Source organism: Bos mutus, chromosome 28 (genome assembly GCF_027580195.1).
Source record: "Bos mutus isolate GX-2022 chromosome 28, NWIPB_WYAK_1.1, whole genome shotgun sequence".
NCBI classification, from domain to species: Eukaryota; Metazoa; Chordata; class Mammalia; order Artiodactyla; family Bovidae; genus Bos; species Bos mutus.
In genome coordinates this window covers 44005666-44026742 of record NC_091644.1, presented here as the reverse complement: position 1 = coordinate 44026742, position 21077 = coordinate 44005666, and the positions used below count along the sequence as shown (strand labels likewise).

Sequence of the window (21077 nt, the reverse complement as noted above, 5' to 3'; positions counted from 1 at the left end):
GCCAACAAAGGTCCGTCTAGTCAAGGCTATGGTTTTTCCAGTAGTCATGCATGGATGTGAGAGTTGGACTATAAAGAAAGCTGAGCGCCGAAGAATTGATGCTTTTGAACTGTGGTGCTGGAGAAGACTCTGGAGAGTCCCTTGGACTGCAAGGAGATCTAACCAGTCTATCCTAAAGGAGATCAGTCCTGGGTGTTCACTGGAAGGACTAATGCTGAAGCTGAAAGTCTAATACTTTGGCCACCTGATGCAAAGAGCTGACTCACTGGAAAAGACCCTGATGCTGGGAAAGATTGAGGGCAGGAGGAGAAGGGGACGACAGACGATGAGATGGTTGGATGGCATCATTGACTCAAGGGACATGGGTTTGGGTGGACTCCGGAAGCTGGTGATGGACAGGGAGGTCTGGCATGCTGCGGTTCACGGGGTTGCAAAGAGTCGGACACGACTGAGCAACTGAACTGATGAGGAGTATGTACTCCTTATACTCATACACATGGAGAGGATGTGAATATTTATAAGGCATCCAACAGACTAGCACATATGAAACACTTTATAAATATTAGCTATTGTTGTCAAGTTCCAACTTTTAGATGGTGAAATACTTATACCCTGAATGTGACATAATTGAAGAAATTAAAGAGAACTGGACTTCAAAACTAACACATTCCACCTCCCTATCTTTTAGGTGAGTCCGCCAAGAGTGGGCAGCAAGGGCCTTGCTGAAGGCCTGATGATCCATGCGGCCCCCAGTTCTGAACCACGGTTGTTTCCTCCCCATATCTCCAGCGAAAGGACTCCCGGGCTGTAAAATACACTGGCAAAGCTTCCCTTCTAAAAAACAGTGGGGTTTTTCCCTTTAAAAAAGCATACAAAGCAATGTCTTGTGTATTTTAAAAGACTGTTTTCTGAAACCCCAGGCTTTGCTGGTAGCTATCAGGCTTTGATTTGAAGTGTTTGATCTGTCTCTACAAGAGGTTTCTGAGAAGAGTCTTACAGTGCCCTAGAGGAAAATGTACATAATACTGTTTGATTTTGTAGAGGTTGTCATGTAAGAACATATTTTTGTTTCTAACAAAGAGAAATGAAGTTTAGACAACATCCGGGAAATGATATACTTTTTGGGAGAAGGCAATTTGGTCAGAAGCATTATATGATATTTGGCTTCTGTTAAAGTTTCCCTGAACGTATATTCTCTATGCTAAGAAATCTAGTTTCTGTACGATACAGAACACTGTGCAATCTGTACTTAATATAGGTTTTAAAATGCCACGTGAAACATAAACTAGTCATCCCCCACCTTAAGCATGCCCACCCTACTCTGAGGCTTCCTGTGTCTGTAGGGGCACCGCGTCAGCCAAGTGTGTGATCGCCAGCGTGGGTGTCACCAAGGAGTCCCCGCTCACTCTCTCCTGTTCATCAGTAAACATGCCTGCCTGGCCCCCGCCCTCTGCCACCCGCACCATCATTTCCTCTTGGTGTCATCCTTGCCATCCTCTGGCCAGGGAGCAGAAGAACCCTTCTAAAGTGCAAAACAAAGGAGTCTAGTAGCTGCTTAAAACCCACAGGAGCTCCCTGCTCCCGAATCAGACAGTGCGATGCGCTGTCCTCAGTCCCTACAGCTGCCCCTGTCATCCCCGAGGGGCGGCCCCTTGCAGGACATGTTCCCACACAGCCCACAGTCAGGCCTGTGCGGGGCCGGTCAGCAGTGCTCAGGGCCTTGCTGGGCCTCTTGGCCACTTACCGGGCGAAGACAGTGCCGCTGCCTCCCGGGAAGGTGTAGGGGTGCTGCTTCCTGAACACGTGTCCCACGCGGCTGCAGGGGATGATCTCCAGGCTGCCGCCGCACTGCCACACGCGGAACGAGATCTCTGAGGTGGGGAAGACATGGGTGACCGAGGGCCTGGGCTGCCCACGGGTGCAGATGCCCACCCCACCTCCAGGGCCTGAGGCAATGCCAACAGGGAGGACCCTTTTCCCAGTGGGTCCTTGAATGTCCCCTGGGGGGACATCTGACACTAGTCTCAAGAGTCCAGGACACAGTCAAGGACGTATGTGTGTGGGGGGATGCAGGTGCATATCACATCATCCTGCTGTATACCTTAAATATATACAATTTTAAATTGTCAGTGAAACCTCAATAAAGATAGAGAAAAAAAGATTGAATGAAATATCCTGAAGATTCAATGAGGGTGTCTGCACAGCAGTGGTATTATACAGACAATATAAAGTAGTGTAGATAAAGTGAATAATTTATGCCCAACAAACTACCCATACTGGGACGTTTAGTATCTTAGATTTTACCACTGAGCAGAATTACAGATGCCAGCTCTATCTGTGTCACCAAATTCCTTGTTTTCATGAAAGAAGTCTATTCCAAATTTTAAAGAAAGTAAGAGCACACTTGAAATATTTTTCAGATTCAGACTAGAAACCCTAGGACAAGACTGATTCCCTGACCCACTGTGAACACAAGACTCCTGGCAGCAGAGCAGGCACCCCTGTAACATCAGCAACACTGTGGGTGAGACTCGGCCCAGAACTCCTCTCTGACTGGTTCTCTACAGTGGAGTATTACTATGCTTCCTAAGGATCCAAGTTAGAAAAGGCAACCAACCGTGCCCGAGTGTCCATGATCAAAGGCATGAAATGCCCACATCAGCCCCAGTGTAGATGTAAGAGGCAACTGTGTTCACCACCTTCCTCTAAGACTTAAGTGCCCAGAGCGTCCGCATGCACCTGAACTTCCTCCATCCGGGACAAAAACAATGTCTCCCCTTAAATCGCAAAACTTATCTCATCCCTGTGTACCAGCAGGTGTCCAGCCAGCCGGCCAAGTCCAGTGACCAATGATGCCCGAACAACAACCAGACCGGGCAGCCACCAGGCCAGCAAGGCTGCTCTTCACCTGAGTCAACACGGAGCCTACCCGAGGACTCAGCACCTGGGCTTCACCCAAGTCAACACGGAGCCTACCCGAGGACTCAGCACCTGGGCTTCACCCGAGTCAACACGGAGCCTACCCGAGGACTCAGCTGCTCTTCACCCGAGTCAACACGGAGTCTACCCGAGGACTCAGCACCTGGGCAAGCAGGCGCGGGTCATGACACGTGCACACACATGCAGCCCAGAGCACCACGCTTGGGAGCAGCCTGGACGCGGGGAGCCGGCCGGGCTCCCGTCCTGATCGCCACCCACTCTGAGCAGGGATGTGACTGAACTCGAGAAATAGGTTACACAGGAAAATCAAGATATGAAATGATGGAGGGTTAGACTTCGTTTTTCTGAAAGACTTCCTGAGGTTGGTATAAAAGGGTCTTTCCTCAGCATCACTCTGCACCCCTGACAACATGCAGGGGAGTGAGACAGAGCGGCACACGCAGTCACTGCTGCCAGCGCAGACGGCTCAGAGCCAGGTGGGTTCCCGCGGAACACAAGGCCTTGTGTGGCAGCAGGTGCCCAGGCTGTGGCCAAAGGCATGTGACACCCATGCGAGAGCAGGGCAGCAGGAATCTCTACTGGGACCAGTGAGTGGAAGCCCCAAACACCTCCCTGTGTAGCAGTTTGGGGATTTTAATGACCACTTCCCTCATCATATTAGAAATGTGTGGTCATAACCACCAAGCCTACACAGAGTGTTGAACAAAACTTGATTAGGAGGCTCTCTGTATCTAAGGAAATAAAATTCAAAGATATAGTTGCCTATCTGGAAAATTCAAAACTCAGGGCCACGAAGACTCCCTGGCTCCTGTATGGGGAGCCTGTTAAACCAGTAAGGGAGCCATTCAGAGACCTGGTGGGAGAGTTTTAAGGCCACGAACAACTACAGTTATGTTCAACTGATTTCACTGGGCTCCGACGAGGGATGACTGATTACTCAGGAAAACATGGTGGCTTTTTAATTAGGCAGTTTGTGTCTGTATCTTGGCTCTACTAACAATAAGCTCGAGACCTCAAGCAAGACCTCAGTCCCTTCCAGAAAGCATGAAACGAGATGATGCACTGGGGGTGGTCAGCATCCTTCCTAAGGCTGTGCGGATGGGCTGAAAAAGGACAAATAACATTCCTAAGGAGTCTAACCCCCACATCTCACAGGGGCCAGAGGTAGCATTCTTTGTCCTTTTTATTTATTAAAAAAAAAAATTTTTTTTTTCCCCTTTTTGGCCACAATGCAAGGCTGTGCGATCTTAGCTCCCCAATCAGGGATTGAACCTGGTGCCACAGCAACACAAAAGCGCCGAGTCCTAACCACCGGGGAATTCCCTCTGTTTTTTTTTAAGTGCTTTAATTAGATATACACTGTAGGTGAGGAAATCTGGGAGCACTAGTAGATTTGGTGGGGCATCCCAAGAGGGGGTGTTTGGATTTGACTCGGGCATCCCCACTCCCTGACTCTCCTAATAGGTACCCACGTCAGCCCTCAGGCTGGACAACCACAGTGGGTGTGCACGCAGCACCCAGAAAATCAAGTGTGAGCAGTGCCAAGATGGGAGAAAGACTCATTGCAAGCTCCTCCTGCTGAAACCCTGTGCCTGTTTAATCCTGATGGGAGAAGACCCTCCAGAGTGGCCATGTCAGAGCCCGTCACGGGAGGAGGTGCCACAGTGCCAGCAGCACCCAGACCACATTACCCCTGACCTTCTTCCCCATCCACCATGTGTCACCCCACCTGAACCCCTCAAGCCCTTCTAGGGAACCTCGCACACGGCACAGGTACTTAAACATACAAACCAAACCAACAATAAACCAGGTAACGAGAAAGAATATCTCCCCTCCCACCACTGGTCTCCGAGTGCAAAGTCTCCTTTGACATTTGATTTGGGAGAATGGCATTGAAACATGTATAATATCTTATAAGAAATGAATCGCCAGTCCAGGTTTGATGCAGGATACAGGATGCCTGGGGCTGGTGCACTGGGATGACCCAGATGGATGGTATGGGGAGGGAGGTAGGAGGGGGTTCAGGATGGGGAACACGTGTATACCCGTAGCAGATTCATGTTGATGTATGGCAAAACCAACACAATATTGTAAAGTAATTAGCCTCCAATTAAATAAATTCAAATTAAAAAAAAAATACTCTTTCTACATTCTGATGCTTTAAAAGGCTGGCTGCCTCCGTCTACCATAACCTAATGGCACACAGCAAACCCCGCTCTACTTTGCTACCAGGTGGTGATCCTGGCTGGCTGGGCTGCCCCAGGGGTGCCAGCAGGGCAAAGGTGACTCGGAATTCCCTTCGGGAGATTAACAATCCTTCTGAAGCCTTCTGTGCTCAGAAGATTTCAATCAAGCCCTGCCTCGCTGTCAGTGTATCATTAAAAAAATCCAAAAGGCATCTGACTCAGGTCCTTTCTCCGGGTGTAGTCACTGAATCTAAGAAGCTTTCAAAATCTACCAAGGCGATAACCTCTCTCCACAAAGGAGACGCTATCACTCACATTAATATCATAAAATGAGAGAAAAATAACAGGCTTGTCTAACCTAGTCTTTTTTTTTAAACAAACAAAAAAATCAAAGTCTCTGTTATAAGTAAAAATGACTGCAAGTGATAGCAGCATCCTTCTTCTCTCCTCCTCCCCAGGGGAGAAAGTAACTCAGCAGCATTCAAAGGCGAGGAAACTCAGCTCAAAAACTCCCAGTGAAACAAACAAAACCCCCTAAACAAAAAAATAACATGAAACAAGAGTCCTTCTATATTTATGCAGTAAATTCGATGCAACTGCCAATAAAGACCAAACTCTATACAATTTAATCGTCCCTAATCACTGGTAAAAATGATTTGCATGCACTACAAACAAAAACAAAACAGAACCGTCCCTGCCCCATGATTATAATTCAGCTAGTCTAACAGGCTTTGCTGGGACTCCTATGTGTCTAAAAATGAGTCTTAGAGCCTCAAGTGTTCCCCCAATTTTTGTCAGTCTGTTTTCCAAACTCCTGAATTCGGATGACATTAACAAGTATGCAATTTCCTTCAAAGACTCTGTATCTAGCATCCTACATTCTTAAGGAAAGACATTCTAATGCCCAACCCAAGACACTTTTAAGATTAAAAAGGGTGCTATTTATACTTTATAAGGGGACTAATTATGTCTGTTACATGGTCACTTCAATGTTTCTATAAACCTTTTCCAACTGGCACCTCCATACTACAAACTCTCACTTAATAATTTCTCCAAAACTTCCACTTTTCATTTCTACCCCTTGGTTGGCAAGAAAAGACCATGGTTTCAGCAGAATGGAAACAGTTTGGTGTCCAAAGACACAAGGCTCATACGTACCCAGGTTTTCTCCTCCCCACACATCCATCATCATGTCATACTTCCCCAGCTCTTCAAAATAGAACTTATCCATCACGAACAACCCTCCAGCAATCATAGGGGTTCTACAGAGGCAGAGAGGGTAGGAGAAAAGAGAGGTCGAAGGTCATGGTTAGATCACCAGCATTCTAATGCCAAGGTCAAGCCTGAAAACAAGACTTAAAAACAACAGCACAGCCTGGTCCTTAGCTCAGAGCTCTAGGGGCCCCTCTCAGCTTGACCCCTGCTGGCTTCAGTGCTCTGCTCAGATGCTCCCAAGTGCGAGGGGCTGCACGGAGCCTCCCTACGTGAGAGCAGCTGCTGGGCTGGGACGCTTGCTAGTGTGCCCCAGGCTAGTACTCGGCTTTTCTGTGCCAGGTTCCTTGGAGGATTACGAACAGTAACAGGCTTAAAGCACCCAGCGCACACAGGAAACGCTTGATGACACTAGCTACCCTTATTCTTATCCTCATCACTGGACAGCTTCTTCCTCTGCTGGAGGAACCATCATCTTCTCGTTTCCTCTCAGCCTAGGTACAGGTCAACAGCGGAGCCCCAGCCCTGTCTCCATGGAGTCACTGTGAGAAGTCCAGGCCCCATGCTGCTGGAGCTCCCTGCTGACGGGGGACAAACACCACAATGTAGACAGTGACGGTGTCCGCAGGGACCCCCTGAACTAGGTGTTCCTGGACAGGCATCCCCACCACACCTGGGGACCCCACCCAGCTGGCAGTGATACAGGTGCCTCCTCCGCACAGAGGGCAGAATCCGGTGAATAAGGGCGCTGACCGGGGGCAGCGGTGGGGCTCACCCTGGCTGCCCACCTCTCTGCCCAGACCCTGAGGGCAGCCTGAGATCCCATCCTGTGTGGAAAACGCTCTACATTATCAGCACAAAGGATGTGGAACTGGCAGATCTGATGTATTTAAGTACAAGAAAATAAATCTCAAAGTACTTTATTCTACAAGCTGTTGGCAGAGACTCTCCCTTGAGTGAAGATGAGGGCAAGTGAGGGTGTGGCTGGAGACAAGAGCGCGACTAGGTCCCGAGGGAACATGAGGCTGGAGCCTGACGTCTCACCTGTGACCTCAGAGAAGGGAACCTGAAGGACGCCTGGCACTTACTTTATGGGAGCGACGGGGTTCCCTTGCCGGGACCGTCTCTGCTCAGGGGTCATGTAATCCCATTTGAACACCAAGTTCCAGTCAAAACCTGCAGGTCACAGAAGAGAAAAGAAACACAGGATGCTGTAAGCACGGGCTGCCTGCTGCTGGTACTTCCGTCCCGGGTATTTGGATGGATTCACTGAAAACCAAAGGAAAAACAGAGACGATGCAGGGGGAAGAGAGAGACTGTGCAGTAGACTGGGACGCGGAGACCAGAGGGCTGGGCACACGTTGAAATCCTTCCCCAGGAGGCTTATCCAACACACAAACTGTGGGGCAGTTTTTCCTAAAACCAGAAAGTGTAAGTGTGAAATAAGGAAACTGGAGTCTGTGAGGTAATACCCAAGGGCTGTAAGGAGGTGAGAAAGAAGAGGGATGGATTAAAAAATCTGCCAGGCACCCCCTAACAAGGTCCCAGGGGAGGAGAGAGAGAGAGCAGAGAGGATAAGAGTACGGGTTCCTGGGCCGCAAATTGGGTCCCTTCAGTCTCTCCTGGTTGCAGCTGAGCCACATGGCGTGGGATTTCACCAAATCCTCTCGGAATGCACCTGGCCCAGCCCTGGGGCAGCATGGGGCTGCACCCATGCAGGTCACCTCACCATCCACATCTGCTCCACCACAAACAGCTGCTGTGGGAGGAGAGCCCAGCACAGCTCAGCTCCTGCAAATTCTTGAGGGGTAAGACAAACTGGACAGTCACACCAAGGATGACAGTGACAGCCGAGGGCCTGAACTGGAAAGCCCCAAGCACGCTTACCATTTACTAAGAACCTCCGCAATCTTGTCTCCCAACCCAAGTGCCTCCTCCCAGCATGACTGCCCCCAGGTGAGGCTTTGGGTGGGAGCCTCCCAATCACAGCCCTGGCCTCCTCCAGCCACCCCAAGTGGCTGCACGATGGTCACCCCTTTTCTCAGGCAGGGGTGCTGAGGGGCAGAGGGGACATGGCCTGCCCACGACAACACGGCCTGGAAGAGGCACCAGAGCCCCGGGCTCCCTGGCGGGGCCCAGTGTTCTGCTTTCTAAGGTTCCATCTGATGTCTCAGTTTTACTGTCTTCTTTTTTAACTGTTGCTTGACCCTCAGTTGTGTGTCTGTCTGGAACAGTCCATCTTCTAATCAGTTCAAAATGTTAGAGATGGAAAAGAAGCCCCTCAGCTTACATAAAGAAACTGGGGTGCCGGGCCGTTGGAAGAAGAGTTCACTCATCTGAGGTGTGAAGAATCAAGAGTGAATAACTCGCACACATGGAAGGCAAAGGTTCTGATGTCTCTCTTGTTTCTCTCTTTACAGTAGGCTTTGCTGAGTTCTTGGCTCTTAGCTGAGTTCTGAGAGGACAGGCTGCCAACCAGCTGAGTTTCAGAACTTGAAGCATTTACCACTGGGCCGTGCAGAAGCCTGCATGCCCCAGGTCACCCCACAGACAGTCCTGGGTCACAGGAGAGCCTGCGGGCCCCAGGTCACCCCCACAGACAGTCCTGGGGTCACAGGAGAGCCTGCGGGCCCCAGGTCACCCCCACAGACAGTCTTGGGGTCACAGGAGAGCCTGCGGGCCCCAGGTCACCCCCACAGACAGTCCTGGGGTCACAGGAGAGCCTGCGGGCCCCAGGTCACCCCACAGACAGTCCTGGGGTCACAGGAGAGCCTGCGGGCCCCAGGTCACGCCCCACAGACAGTCCTGGGGTCACAGGAGAGCCTGCGGGCCCCAGGTCACCCCCACAGACAGTCCTGGGTCACAGGAGAGCCTGCGGGCCCCAGGTCACCCCCACAGACAGTCCTGGGTCTCAGGAGAGCCTGTGGGTACCAGGTCACCCCCACAGACAGTCCTGGGGTCACAGGAGAGCCTGCAGGCTCCAGGTCACCCCCACAGACAGTCCTGGGTCACAGGAGAGCCTGTGGGCCAGAGGTCACCCCCACAGACAGTCCTGGGTCTCAGGAGAGCCTGTGAGACCCAGGTCACCCCACAGACACACAGTCCTGGGTCACAGGGACAATAGGGCTGGCTCCTCAGGGCCAGCTAGCATGAGTCCTGTGTACCCATCAGCTTTGTGAAGCTCCTCATGAAAACAGCAGCTCTCCAGGTGGAGTCCAGGAGCCCCTGGGGTCCTCAGGTCCTTTCTGGAGGTCTGTGATACTGAAACTCCTTTCATATTTATATTAAGGCTTTACAGGCCCCTTTCGATCTCATTTTCCCAAGGTGCAGGAAGGAGTTTTCTGGAAGCTTCAGGACAGGAGGCGTCAGTGCACACGGGCAGCGCAGGTGTGCCTGCATCACTCCCTGTTCTCACCATCAGCCTTACTTTCTAACACAGCAAATGCTCATCAGCACAGCCCACGTGAATGAAGTTCTTTGGGGCCTTCGATAATTTTCAAGATGGTAAGGACTGCCAATGCAGGAGCCACAGGGGACATGGGTTCGAGCCTTGGGTCGGGAATATCCTTCGGAGGAGGAAATGGCAACCCACTCCAGCATTCTTGCGAGGGTAATCCCACTGACAAAGGAACCTAGAAGGCTGCAGTCCACGGGGTCTTGAAGAGTCAGACATGACTGAGCACAATAAAGACAAGATCAGACACCTCACTATGGCGCTTTGTGGAGGGTGGCTTTTACCGTCACACTCAAGACATAAGGGCCCTTGCGAAACTAGTGGCATCATTCAGACAAAAGGGTCCCCAGAAGGAGGCGGGACGTGGTGGCTAGTGGGGAGGGGTGACAGTCAGGCCACAGGAGGGGTGGGCTGTGAAGGAGGCGGGACGTGGTGGCTAGTGGGGAGGGGCTGACAGTCAGGCCACAGGAGGGGTGGGCCGTGCAGGCCTGGGGGCCCAGAAATCAGGGCAGAGCCAGGTGGATGGGTTTCCAGCAGGAGATGGAGGCTATAAGGGGATGGTGGGGTGTAGAGGACACATCCGTCAGCCTGGCATCTCTCCACCAGCTCCCATGGGGATGGCTGTGTACACCAAGCCACACGTCCCTGCAGCCATGTAAGTGCAGCAGATAAGGATGGGAACCGTGGAGGCAGTCTCAGGGAGGCCAGGCTGCTTCTGTCCCCTTACGAGCCCTGTGGCTTGAGCACAGGCGCGTTCTTGGTGGGGACCTGCAGGGCCGCATGCAGGTGTTATCGCTGCCCCTGACCTGAGATGGAGCAGCACTGAGCCGCACACAGGCTGGGCCCCAAGCAGCACCTACCCGCCTTTTAAGTCCGCAGACGCGCCCACGTACTGAAAGTTGTCCATGTTGATGACATCAATGATCGGGGACACGACACGGGTCCTGTCCTGAAATGCAGGGGAGGCAAGAGCAGGTGTCAGGACCAACCAGGACCTGCACGGGGGAGGCCTGAGCGTCAGTGCCCAGAGGGAGATCCCTGCCCCCAACACCCGCCGCCCCACACCCTGGGGTTTGCCCCCTGGCTTGGCACCCACAGCCCTGCACTGTGCTGGGGGTCAGGAGCACAGAGCACGCGGCCCCAGAGGAGGTGCCAGGGGGTGTGGGGTAGCCCCGTACATGTTCACTGGTGGAGAACAACTACCTCCTGGGACTGTTCCTGGCTTTGTTTTATTTCCCTAACAGCCAAGAACAAATGTCAATTTTTATTAACCCCAAAGAAGAAATTAAGAGTGGCTGATAGCATCTCAGCAAGCATTAGCATGAGACTATGTAGTGAGGATTACAACACGTCATTTGAGTTATTTCATTTGTTATTTCATGTTTCATGATTTGCTGCTTATCTGCATTCCTGACTATGGTACAAAAAGAATGACTTGTTCCTTTAATATTTCTCCAGCACTTTCATTACATTTGCTTTATTGTCCCAAAGAAGCTCTTTCTTAGTAGGAAGAAAAGAAAGTCAATAAAACAAGCAGATGGCAACAGAGATGTCATAAGAGGCCGGACATAACACTAGAGATAGCATTTCTAGGAGGCAAAGGTGAGCAGTCCCCGCTCACCTGCTGGCCTCATGCGTCCCTGTGTGGCTGGGGCTGCCCCTGCCCACCAGCCACAGCCCGGGTCTCAGGGCGACAAGGCCAGGCTGGGGGCCCTGCGGCCTCTGTCCTCAGCACTCTACCTGCTTTGAGCTCAGAATGGGCGCAAAGCTCCGGGCAGGAAAGGAAGACCCTCCGAGGGGGCGGGCTGTCTTAGACGATCCAGACTCTCAGCAGCCTCTGCTCACCCTCCCCTGTACGTGCCAAGCGGTTTCCCCTACTGACAGATTCCCACAGTGGACGAAATCGCCCAGAGGCCCGTCCCGGCCGCACCCTCACCTCAGCCACCCTCTCCAGGAGGGGCTCCAGCCAGCGCTCGTTGCACTCGCAGTGGCTGTCCAGGAAGGTCAGCACCTTGGCCTGCGCAGCGTCGGCCCCCCGCACCCGCGACCTCATCAGGCCTGTGGAGTGACAGCACAAGCACGTCAGGGGAGAAACCGAGGGAACCCAGCACCCACACCCCTCACGCAGCCCTCTCTCTGGCACAGACTTTACCACCCACATTTGCGGAGGGATCAACACCGCCTTGAGGTCACCCAGATAAAGACTTTTTTTTTTAAAGCTCACTGGATGACTGAGAAAACAACTTGAAAAACCGCCTTCTGAGGAAGGCCTTTACATAATTGAAGTCTCTACCAAGCAACTGAAATGTGTAACTTCCGAAACTACTTTCATGGCAACAGAGTTTTCTAATTAACTAGGGTACGAAATGTGTTACCCAGACACTTCAAGTGCTAATGGAGCCAATTTTAATGGCAATAATTTAATGATAATAGTGTTGTGAATGTCTTTGTCTTCAAAGACTTATCACAAGCCAAATTAACATAAAAGATAAAGCCCAGTTGTTTGACTTTTACACAAAATTAGTTATACTATTTGGTCACATTAAAAAATTTATATACTTGTGATCCGCTGATTATATACACCTTTTATTATCACACAAAGTCTTCTCATACATAGTATATTCATCACTAGATGCTGGGAATAAATACATGGAGACGATGAGAATATTCCCAACCAGTGAGGACACTACAGTGTTGTATGTTCTTTACACAGTACAGTAGTCAAAAAGGGTTTTCAGTGATTCTTAAAGACCTGAATGCTAGAGCAGGAAGATCGGGCAAACAATTTCTGGGTTTGGTATTATGAAGTAGCAAACCATGTTCCAGAGAACAAGTATAAACTCTGAGCAAAATGGAAAATCCAATTTTGGAAAGGGCTCGAGTAGCCAAGGGCAAACAGAAACTAGAGGGCTGCTGCTGCTGCTAACTCACTTCAGTCGTGTCCGACTCTGTGCGACCCCATAGACGGCAGCCCACCAGGCTCTCCCGTCCCTGGGATTCTCCAGGCAAGAACACTGGAGTGGGTTGCCATTTCCTCCTCCAATGCATGAAAGTGAAAAGTGAAAGTGAAGTCGCTTAGTCGTGTCCGACTCTTAGCGACCCCATGGACTGCACCCTACCAGGCTCCTCCGTCCATGGGATTTGCCAGGCAAGAATACTGGAGTGGGGTGCCATTGCCTTCTCCAACTAGAGGGCATTCAACCCCTAAATGAAGAGAATTAGGGATTTCCCTGGTGGTCTAATGGTTAAGAATCCACCTTCCAGGGCAGGGGATCTGGGTTTGATCCCTGGCTGGGGAAGTAAGATCCCACGTAGTGGGGACAACCAGGTCCATGTGCCCAGCAGGAGAAGCGCGTGTGCTGAGACTAGAGAGAAGCCCCTGCGAGCCATACCCAGAGACAGGCCGAGGACCAGAGTGAAGACCAGTGCAGCCAAACAATAATAACAATAAAATCACATGGACTGAAAGTTCTCTTTACATGGGATTTCCCCCTAGTGTTACTCTCCAATCAGCAATGCAGCTGTTTGGGGCTGAAGTATCAGAGGGTAGAGTCTGGGGTTTCTAGAGTGGCTGAAACAGAAGGAGGAGATCCTGGGAGGGATCTGGTGATCCCTGAAATCCTTGGCTGACTCCTGACCTGCAGGCACAGAGGAGACCCTAAAGAGTCCATGAAGATAAACAGTTAGAAGACAGAAAGGACGGAGATTTCTGCTGGAATCAAGTTCTGGCACTCGAGTTCTGCCAAGCTAGAAGGGTTTGGTAAACACCGTAGTTCTACAGAAACTCCAGCAGGGACACATTAGGAATACAGACTACGTCTCAGGAATAAGGGTTTCACCCAAGACACACTCATCCTAGTGAAGTGTAACGACAAACCTACACAAGTTCAAGGTCATAAGCTGGTTATTTAATTAACCATATATAACAAAGATCTTTCTCTAGACAAAGATAACAGAATCTAGTGTCTCTACACGATGAAGGCAATGGCACCCCACTCCAGTACTCTTGCCTGGAAAACCCCATGGACGGAGGAGCCTGGTAGGCTGCAGTCCATGTGGTTGCTAAGGCTCAGACATGACTGAGCGACTTCACTTTCACTTTTCACTTTCATGCATTGGAGAAGGAAATGGCAACCTACTCCAGTGTTCTTTCCTGGAGAATCCCAGGGACAGGGGAGCCTGGTGAGCTGCTGTCTATGGGGTCACACAGAGTCGGACACGACTGAAGTGACTTAGCAGCAGCAGCAGCAGTGTCTCTACAACATATCATTCACCATTTCCAACATAAAATAAAAAAAATTAGCAGACATGAGAAGAGAAAAATGTATTTTATATTCAAGAGAAAAAAAGTCAATAGAAACATCCTGAGATGATTCAGATGTTGAAATCAACAGATGAGGGTTTTAAAGATGCTATTATAATAACTTTATCCAAGAACTCCAAGGAAATGATGATTGGAATGAGCAAACATGGGGAATCTCAGCATAGAAATGGAAACTACAAGAATTAAATGGATATTCCTGAACCGAAAACTGCAATTGTCTGAAACAAAAAATTGACTGACTGGGCTGAATAGTAGATTAACCATATCAGTGAATTTGAAAATGGATCAATAAAGACTGATCTATCTGGTGAATAGAGAATAATACTGAAAGATAAAAAAGCTGAAGCAACCTATGTATAATATCAAGTGGTATAACACATATGTACACCTAGAGGCCAAGAATGAGGCATGAAACAATATGTAAAGAAATAGAAGCCCAAAGATTTCCCAAATTCAGTGAAAACTTCAACTTACAAATTCAAAGGGGTCAGCAAATCTGGAGCAGGATAAAGGCAAGGCAAATCAAATATAACCAGGTCACAGTCAAAATGCTAAAACCAAAGATAAAGAGACAGTCTGCAAATCAGCAAGAAGAAATACCCTGCAGCAGACAAGGAGCCAGCAACACGGACGCCTACACATGAGCAGAAAGACAGAGATCAGAGGCAGTGGGGCGGTGTGTTCACAGTGCTGGAAGACAGACGAACGGTCAGCTCAGACACCTACACGTGAACAGAGAGACATAGGCGAGAGACAGTGGGGCAGCATGTTCACAGTGCTGGAAGACAGACGAAGAGTCAGTTCAGACGCCTACACGTGAACAGAGAAACAGAGGCAAGAGACAGTGGGGTGGCGTGTTCACAGTGCTGGAAGACAGACTAACAGTCAGTTCAGACGCCTACACGTGAGACAGAGAGACAGAGATCGGAGACAGTGGGGTGGTGTGTTCACAGTGCTGGAAGACAGACGAGTGGTCAGCTCAGACGCCTGCACGTGGACAGAGAGACAGAGGCCAGAGACAGTGGGGTGGCGTGTTCAGTGCTGGAAGACAGATGAACGGTCAGCTCAGACGCCTGCACGTGGACAGAGAGACAGAGGCCAGAGACAGTGGGGTGGCATGTTCAGTGCTGGAAGACAGATGAATGGTCAGCTCAGACGCCTGCACGTGGACAGAGAGACAGAGGCCAGAGACAGTGGGGTGGCATGTTCAGTGCTGGAAGACAGATGAACGGTCAGCTCAGACGCCTGCACGTGGACAGAGAGACAGAGGCCAGAGACAGTGGGGCGGCATGTTCAGTGCTGGAAGACAGATGAATGGTCAGTTCAGATGCCTACACGTGAGCAGAGAGACAGAGGCCAGAGGCAGTGGGGCGGTGTGTTCACAGTGCTGGAAGACAGACGAATGCTCAGCTCAGACGCCTACACATGAAGCAGAGAAACAGAGTCCAGAGGCAGTGGGGCGGCGTGTTCACAGTGCTGGAAGACAGATGAATGGTCAGCTCAGAATTCTACTCAGAAAACACACTCTTCACTAACAAAGGAAAAAGAAAGGCTTTTCAGACAAAGAGAAAGTGAGAGATTTTATTTCCTACAAGAAAAATGAAGTTTTAAAGGTTCTCTGGGCTGGAGGGAAATGACATTAGACAGAAAGCTGAATCTACGGAAAAAAACGAAGATACTAGAAACAAAAAATACAAAGATAAATTTTACAGTCCATTTATATATTCTAATTTCTTTATAAGATAACATTATTTAAATCAAGTGTTTTAACACTGTATTTTGGGGTTTAAACCATATCATAACAACAAATGAAGGAAATATATGACAACAATAATATACAGGACAAGAGATAGAAATGGAATTAATTGTTGCAATGTTTTACATAAAGTTGTAATTGACTCTAAATAGACTGTTACAAGTTAAAAATGTATGTTGTAACACTCAGAGCAACCAGTATAAGAACTGCATAGCTAAAAAGCTACAAAAAATATGAAAATGGAACACTAAAATAAACAAAAATTACTTCAAACTACATTACCAAGCTATAGCAATCAAAACAGTATGTCCTTGGCATAAAAATAGGTATATAGGTCAATGAGACAGAATGGAGAGCCCAGAAATGAACACACCCACACATATGGCTATTAATTTACAACAAAGGAACTAAGAATACACATGGAGAAAGGATAATCTCTTTAATAAATGGTGTTGGGAAACTGGACAGCCACAAGCAAAAGAAAGAAACTGGACCCCTATCTTACGTTATACACAAAAACCAACTCAAAATGGATTAAGGGTCTGAAAATTAAGGCTTGAAACCATAAAACTTCTAGAAGAAAATATAGGTAAGCTTCTTAACATTCAGTTCAGTTCAGTTGCTCAGTCGTGTCCGACTCTTTGCGACCCCATGAATGGCAGCATGCAGGCCTCCCTGTCCATCACAACTCCCGGAGTTCACTCAGACTCATGCCCACCAAGTGGTGGCAATAATCTTTTTTAAAATTTGACACCAAAGCAAAGGCAGCAAAAGCAAAAACAATGGGAGTACATCAAAATAAAAAGCTTCTGCAGAGCACGCACACACACACACACGCACACAGAGAAACTATTCATAAAATGAGAAGGCAACCTATAGAACGAGAAAAAGTATTTGCAAATCACGCAACTGATAAGAGATTAGTGTCCAAAATATATAAAGAACTCATACAACTCAATAGCAAAAACAAAAACAAAATAATCTGATTAAAAATAGGCAGAGGAATTGAAAAGACGTTTTTCCAATGAAGACATATAAATAGACAACACGTACATGAAAAGGTGCTCAACATAAAGGGTATTATAATTATATAATTATAATCACATTTTATCATATAATTATATAACCATATAACTCATATCATATAATTATATGGTATGTATTTTATGATATCCGTATCATATAATCATAATTTTACTATATATAATCATAATTATAATCATAATCATCAGGGGATTCAAACCAAAACACCTCACACTTCACAGAATGTCTGTCATCAAAAAGACAAGAGATATCAAGTGCTGGTAAGGACGTGGAGAAAAGGGAACCCTTGTACACTGTTTGTAGGAATGTAAATATGTGTATTCACTATGGAAAACAGTATGGACAGTCTTCAAAAATTAAAAGTAGAACTACCTTACGATCTAGCAATTCCAAGGAAATAAAAATCACCAGCATTATTTACAACAGCCAAGACACTGAAGCAAACTAGATGTCCACTGATAGACAAATGGATAAAGAAAATGTCACACACACACACACACTCACACACACACACACTCACACACACACACTGCCATTTGCAGCAATAATATGGATGGATCTTGAGGGCATAATGCTACACGAAAAAAGTCAAACAGAGAAAAAGACAAATACTCAGTGAGCTCACTAATATGGGAATCTAAAAAAATTATCTCAACGATAAAGAGAACAGATTGATGGTTGCTAGAGGGAGGGAGCCCTCAAGAGTACTAGAGTACTCTTGCCTGGAAAATCCCATGGACAGAGGAGCCTGGTAGGCTTCAGTCCATGGGGTCGCTAAGAGTCGGACACGACTGAGCAACTTCAATTTCACTTTTCACTTTCATGCACTGGAGAAGGAAATGGCAACCCACTCTAGTGTTCTTGCCTGGAGAATCCCAGGGACGGCGGAGCCTGATGGGCTGCCGTCTATGGGGTCGCACAGAGTTGGCCACGACTGAAGTGACTTAGCAGCAGCAGCAGCAGAGGGAGGGGGATGGGTGAATGTGGTCAAAAAGTACAAATTTCCAGTTAATGAGATAAAAGTTCTGGGATGTGATGTGCAGCGTGGTGACCGTAGTTAATAATACTGTTTTGTATATTTGAAAGTTGCTTTGAGAGTAGATCCTGAAAGTTCTCATCACAAGAAAAAGAACTTGGAGCTGTGTGAGGTGATGGGTGTTAACTAAGCTTACTGTGGTGATCACTTCACAATATATACATACATCAAATCACTATATTGTATACCGCAAATGAATACAATATTTTATGTCAATTATATATATCAATAACCTGGAAAAAATCAATTAATCAGGCAGGACAGTAGGAACAAAGGAACAAAAAGCACATGGGACAAATTGAGAACTCGGCTTATGAACATGGTTTTGGCCCCACTACTGTCATTAAATAGCTGGATGATCTTGAAAACGCAACTTAACTTCTTTCAACCTTAATGTTTCCATCTGTACAACAACTAGGTTTTCAAACTTTCAAAGTACATCGGTATTATCAAAATGCAGAAGCCCAGGCCCCACCCCTAGACATCTAAAAATTCTAATTCAGTTGTGGGTAGCATCCAGGAATGGTCTTCTTTTAGGTTCCCTAGGTGACTATAATCAAAAGCCAGGTAAGGAACGCTGGCACAATTAACTCCCAGCACTAAACGACCCCAGGATTGCTCCTCACTGTAAGATTTCAAGCAGTTGGCTTGCTCTGTCATGTAGCAGCATTGCTGTGAGCACTTCTGTATGTGTTTAACTATATGGGATACACACACACAGGCACACACACGTTTGTGTGTGTATTTTTTGACTCAACTATCTCATTCCTCATGTGTTCCACATAGGTCTATCACAATCTGGCTTCCCACAGCTGCTCCTCTTCATTCTTTCCCAAAACAAGGTGGGTTCTCCTCCACATGAACAGCCTAACTTGAAGCAAATGGCAAGTTTCTTTTAGAAACACTGCTTTTGATTTCTAAGCAGGTTAAAGGCACTCTGATACGGCTAGCATGCAGTTTGCCCGTTACAACAGCCAACATGAAAGATAATTTTTCTTTTTTTTTTTTTCCTCTTCACCTTTTTTCCCCGTGCCAGACGACACTTTAGTTTTTATTTCAACAAGTTATTATGTAACTTCTTTGGGGGCAAGTACAGTGCAAGATTTTGGTTTAATCAAAGCTTGAGTCCAGCAAACAGTTTGCTTAGCGGCAAGGCTGACCCCATTGTTTATGCATCACGAACATCTGGATTGGTGATCTTTGTTGGTTGAAATATGATGTTGATGACATCGCCCCTAACAGGCTCACCCACTTTATTGGCTGATGAGATTCTTGCTAAGAAAGACTGACTCCAGCTGGAGCACACAGGGGACCAGATGAAAGACAGTGTTCACTGATCACAGGCCACAGCCACCACTCCAGGATCAACAGTCATCCTCAAATAGCAAAAACAGCACATAGTTTAAAGCTCTGCCGTTTTCCCTACAGAAAGGTTCTCAGGACCCTGGAAGAGCCAAGAATCCAGCCATTAGCTCTCTACCAGCATGGATGCACTGGGTGTTAATTACACTGTGATTTCAGTTTCCTTTCCAGACACTTCAAAGTAATGCTTTCCCCTCTGGAGTCTCTCTTACAACTGCCAATAAAGTGGACTGGATGAGCCCAGCTCCAGCAAAGACAAGACTGACAGCAGGTTTCAAGGCTGGCATTTGCAAATCCAGTAAGCATGTAATTACAGTGCTCTTTCCCCTTTTTGGATGGTTCACCTTGGGCAAGCTGTCAAACTTGAATCCCAGTTATTTTATCAGATGCCTGAAGCATGGAGTCATTAAAGTTCTCATTACTAAATCTCAGTTTTTCTTCTTAATTCTAGTACTCAAGGGACTTGATAAGATTTCCTAGGTTGTGAAAGAGAGAAGCCAGTTTTCTAAATACATAAATAACAATGTAATTTGAACTCTAGCCCTCGTGCACAATTTCAATTAGGTAAGCTTTTAATGTCCTTCCTATGTTTGCTGGGAGAGGCTCCCAAGAGGCTGTGCTGGAGGGAGGCAGACAAAAGACCAGACAGTTAATTGTTCCTGTAGCTGAAATGTTTCTTCACATTATTACTGGGTTCAGGAAAAGTCAGAATTCAACTGTTTTAGTATTGAATTAAGAGAAGTCTTACCTTCTCGCCGATCATTTCGAAGTACACGTACTTTCTCAATTTTCCCCAAAAGAGCTCCGTCTTCAGCTGGGAAAAAAAAAGAAGCAAAGCTTTTGAACCTCAAGTTTACAAAGGGCTTGGGGGGCAGGGATGGTGATTCTCCATCACCTATGGGCTGATGAGCCCCTTGGGGTTTCAGAGAGGCCCTCTTTCTGCTGCTCCCACTTCTTGAGGCCTTTTCTTAAAACTTGTCCTTAGCATCCACAGCCCAGAAAGGCTGGGGCCCAGGAGAAGGGCCAGAAGGAGGGGGTAGGGGTGGGGGATCGGTCTCTACTTACGGTCATTGCTGTAGTCATCCACCAAGATGATTTCTTTTATCAGGTGGGGCGGGCTTTTCTTAAGGACACTGAGGAAAGGCAGAAAGATAAAGTTGCAGGCCTTTCAGGGGTGTGATGGGGGTGGGAAACTCTCATCCCCTGGCCCCAGTTCTGGATGGAGGAGCTGCCAGCCCCTCCTGTGCTGCACAATCAGGGGACCTGTCTGCTCCCCTGGACAGCCCTTGCCTGGCTGTGCTGGGCACTTGGCTCTTGTTCTGCATCCCTGCCGGGGATGCCCCTCTAAGCCTCAGTGGGTGGGAATGGGTGGCAGGTGTGGGCCTCACCTGACCACTGTCCTCAGCAAAGCTGACCTGGCTTCATTGTGAAATGTGATGACCACGCTGGTGGCTGGCAGATCTACCCGCCACTGCTTCCGCTGACACCTGCAGGAAAAGAAAGAGGGACCTGAACCATGAGCTGGGACAAACCCCAGTGAGCCCCGACAGCACAGGCAGCTGGCCCTGCAGGACAGCACTCGGGGTGAACCTGCCGTTTGTAGGAGGCACTGGCCTATTATGAGATGCAGTGACAAGGGTACATCAGGAAACAGAAAAACACAACCAAAGCAACAGTTTAAGAGATGAAAGATTTCAGCAAAAAGTAACATACTGAGAACATCTTTCTAATGTGTTAAAAAAAAAAAAGTGTTTCGAAACAGT

General features: G+C 48.0%; 1 protein-coding gene across 1 annotated transcript in view; it reads right to left on the bottom strand.

Moving 5' to 3' along the window:
* Window positions 1-21077, bottom strand: part of GALNT2 (polypeptide N-acetylgalactosaminyltransferase 2) — a 191265-nt gene that overhangs the window by 23629 nt on the left and 146559 nt on the right. Inside the window, exons 4-11 of the mRNA XM_070364851.1 lie at window positions 20703-20801; window positions 20380-20447; window positions 20063-20128; window positions 11729-11850; window positions 10656-10741; window positions 7427-7516; window positions 6285-6388; window positions 1745-1871 (exon numbers count right to left, since the gene is read on the bottom strand). Of these exons, the coding sequence (XP_070220952.1) occupies window positions 1745-1871; window positions 6285-6388; window positions 7427-7516; window positions 10656-10741; window positions 11729-11850; window positions 20063-20128; window positions 20380-20447; window positions 20703-20801 (762 nt within the window). The remainder of the gene's footprint in view (window positions 1-1744; window positions 1872-6284; window positions 6389-7426; window positions 7517-10655; window positions 10742-11728; window positions 11851-20062; window positions 20129-20379; window positions 20448-20702; window positions 20802-21077) is intronic.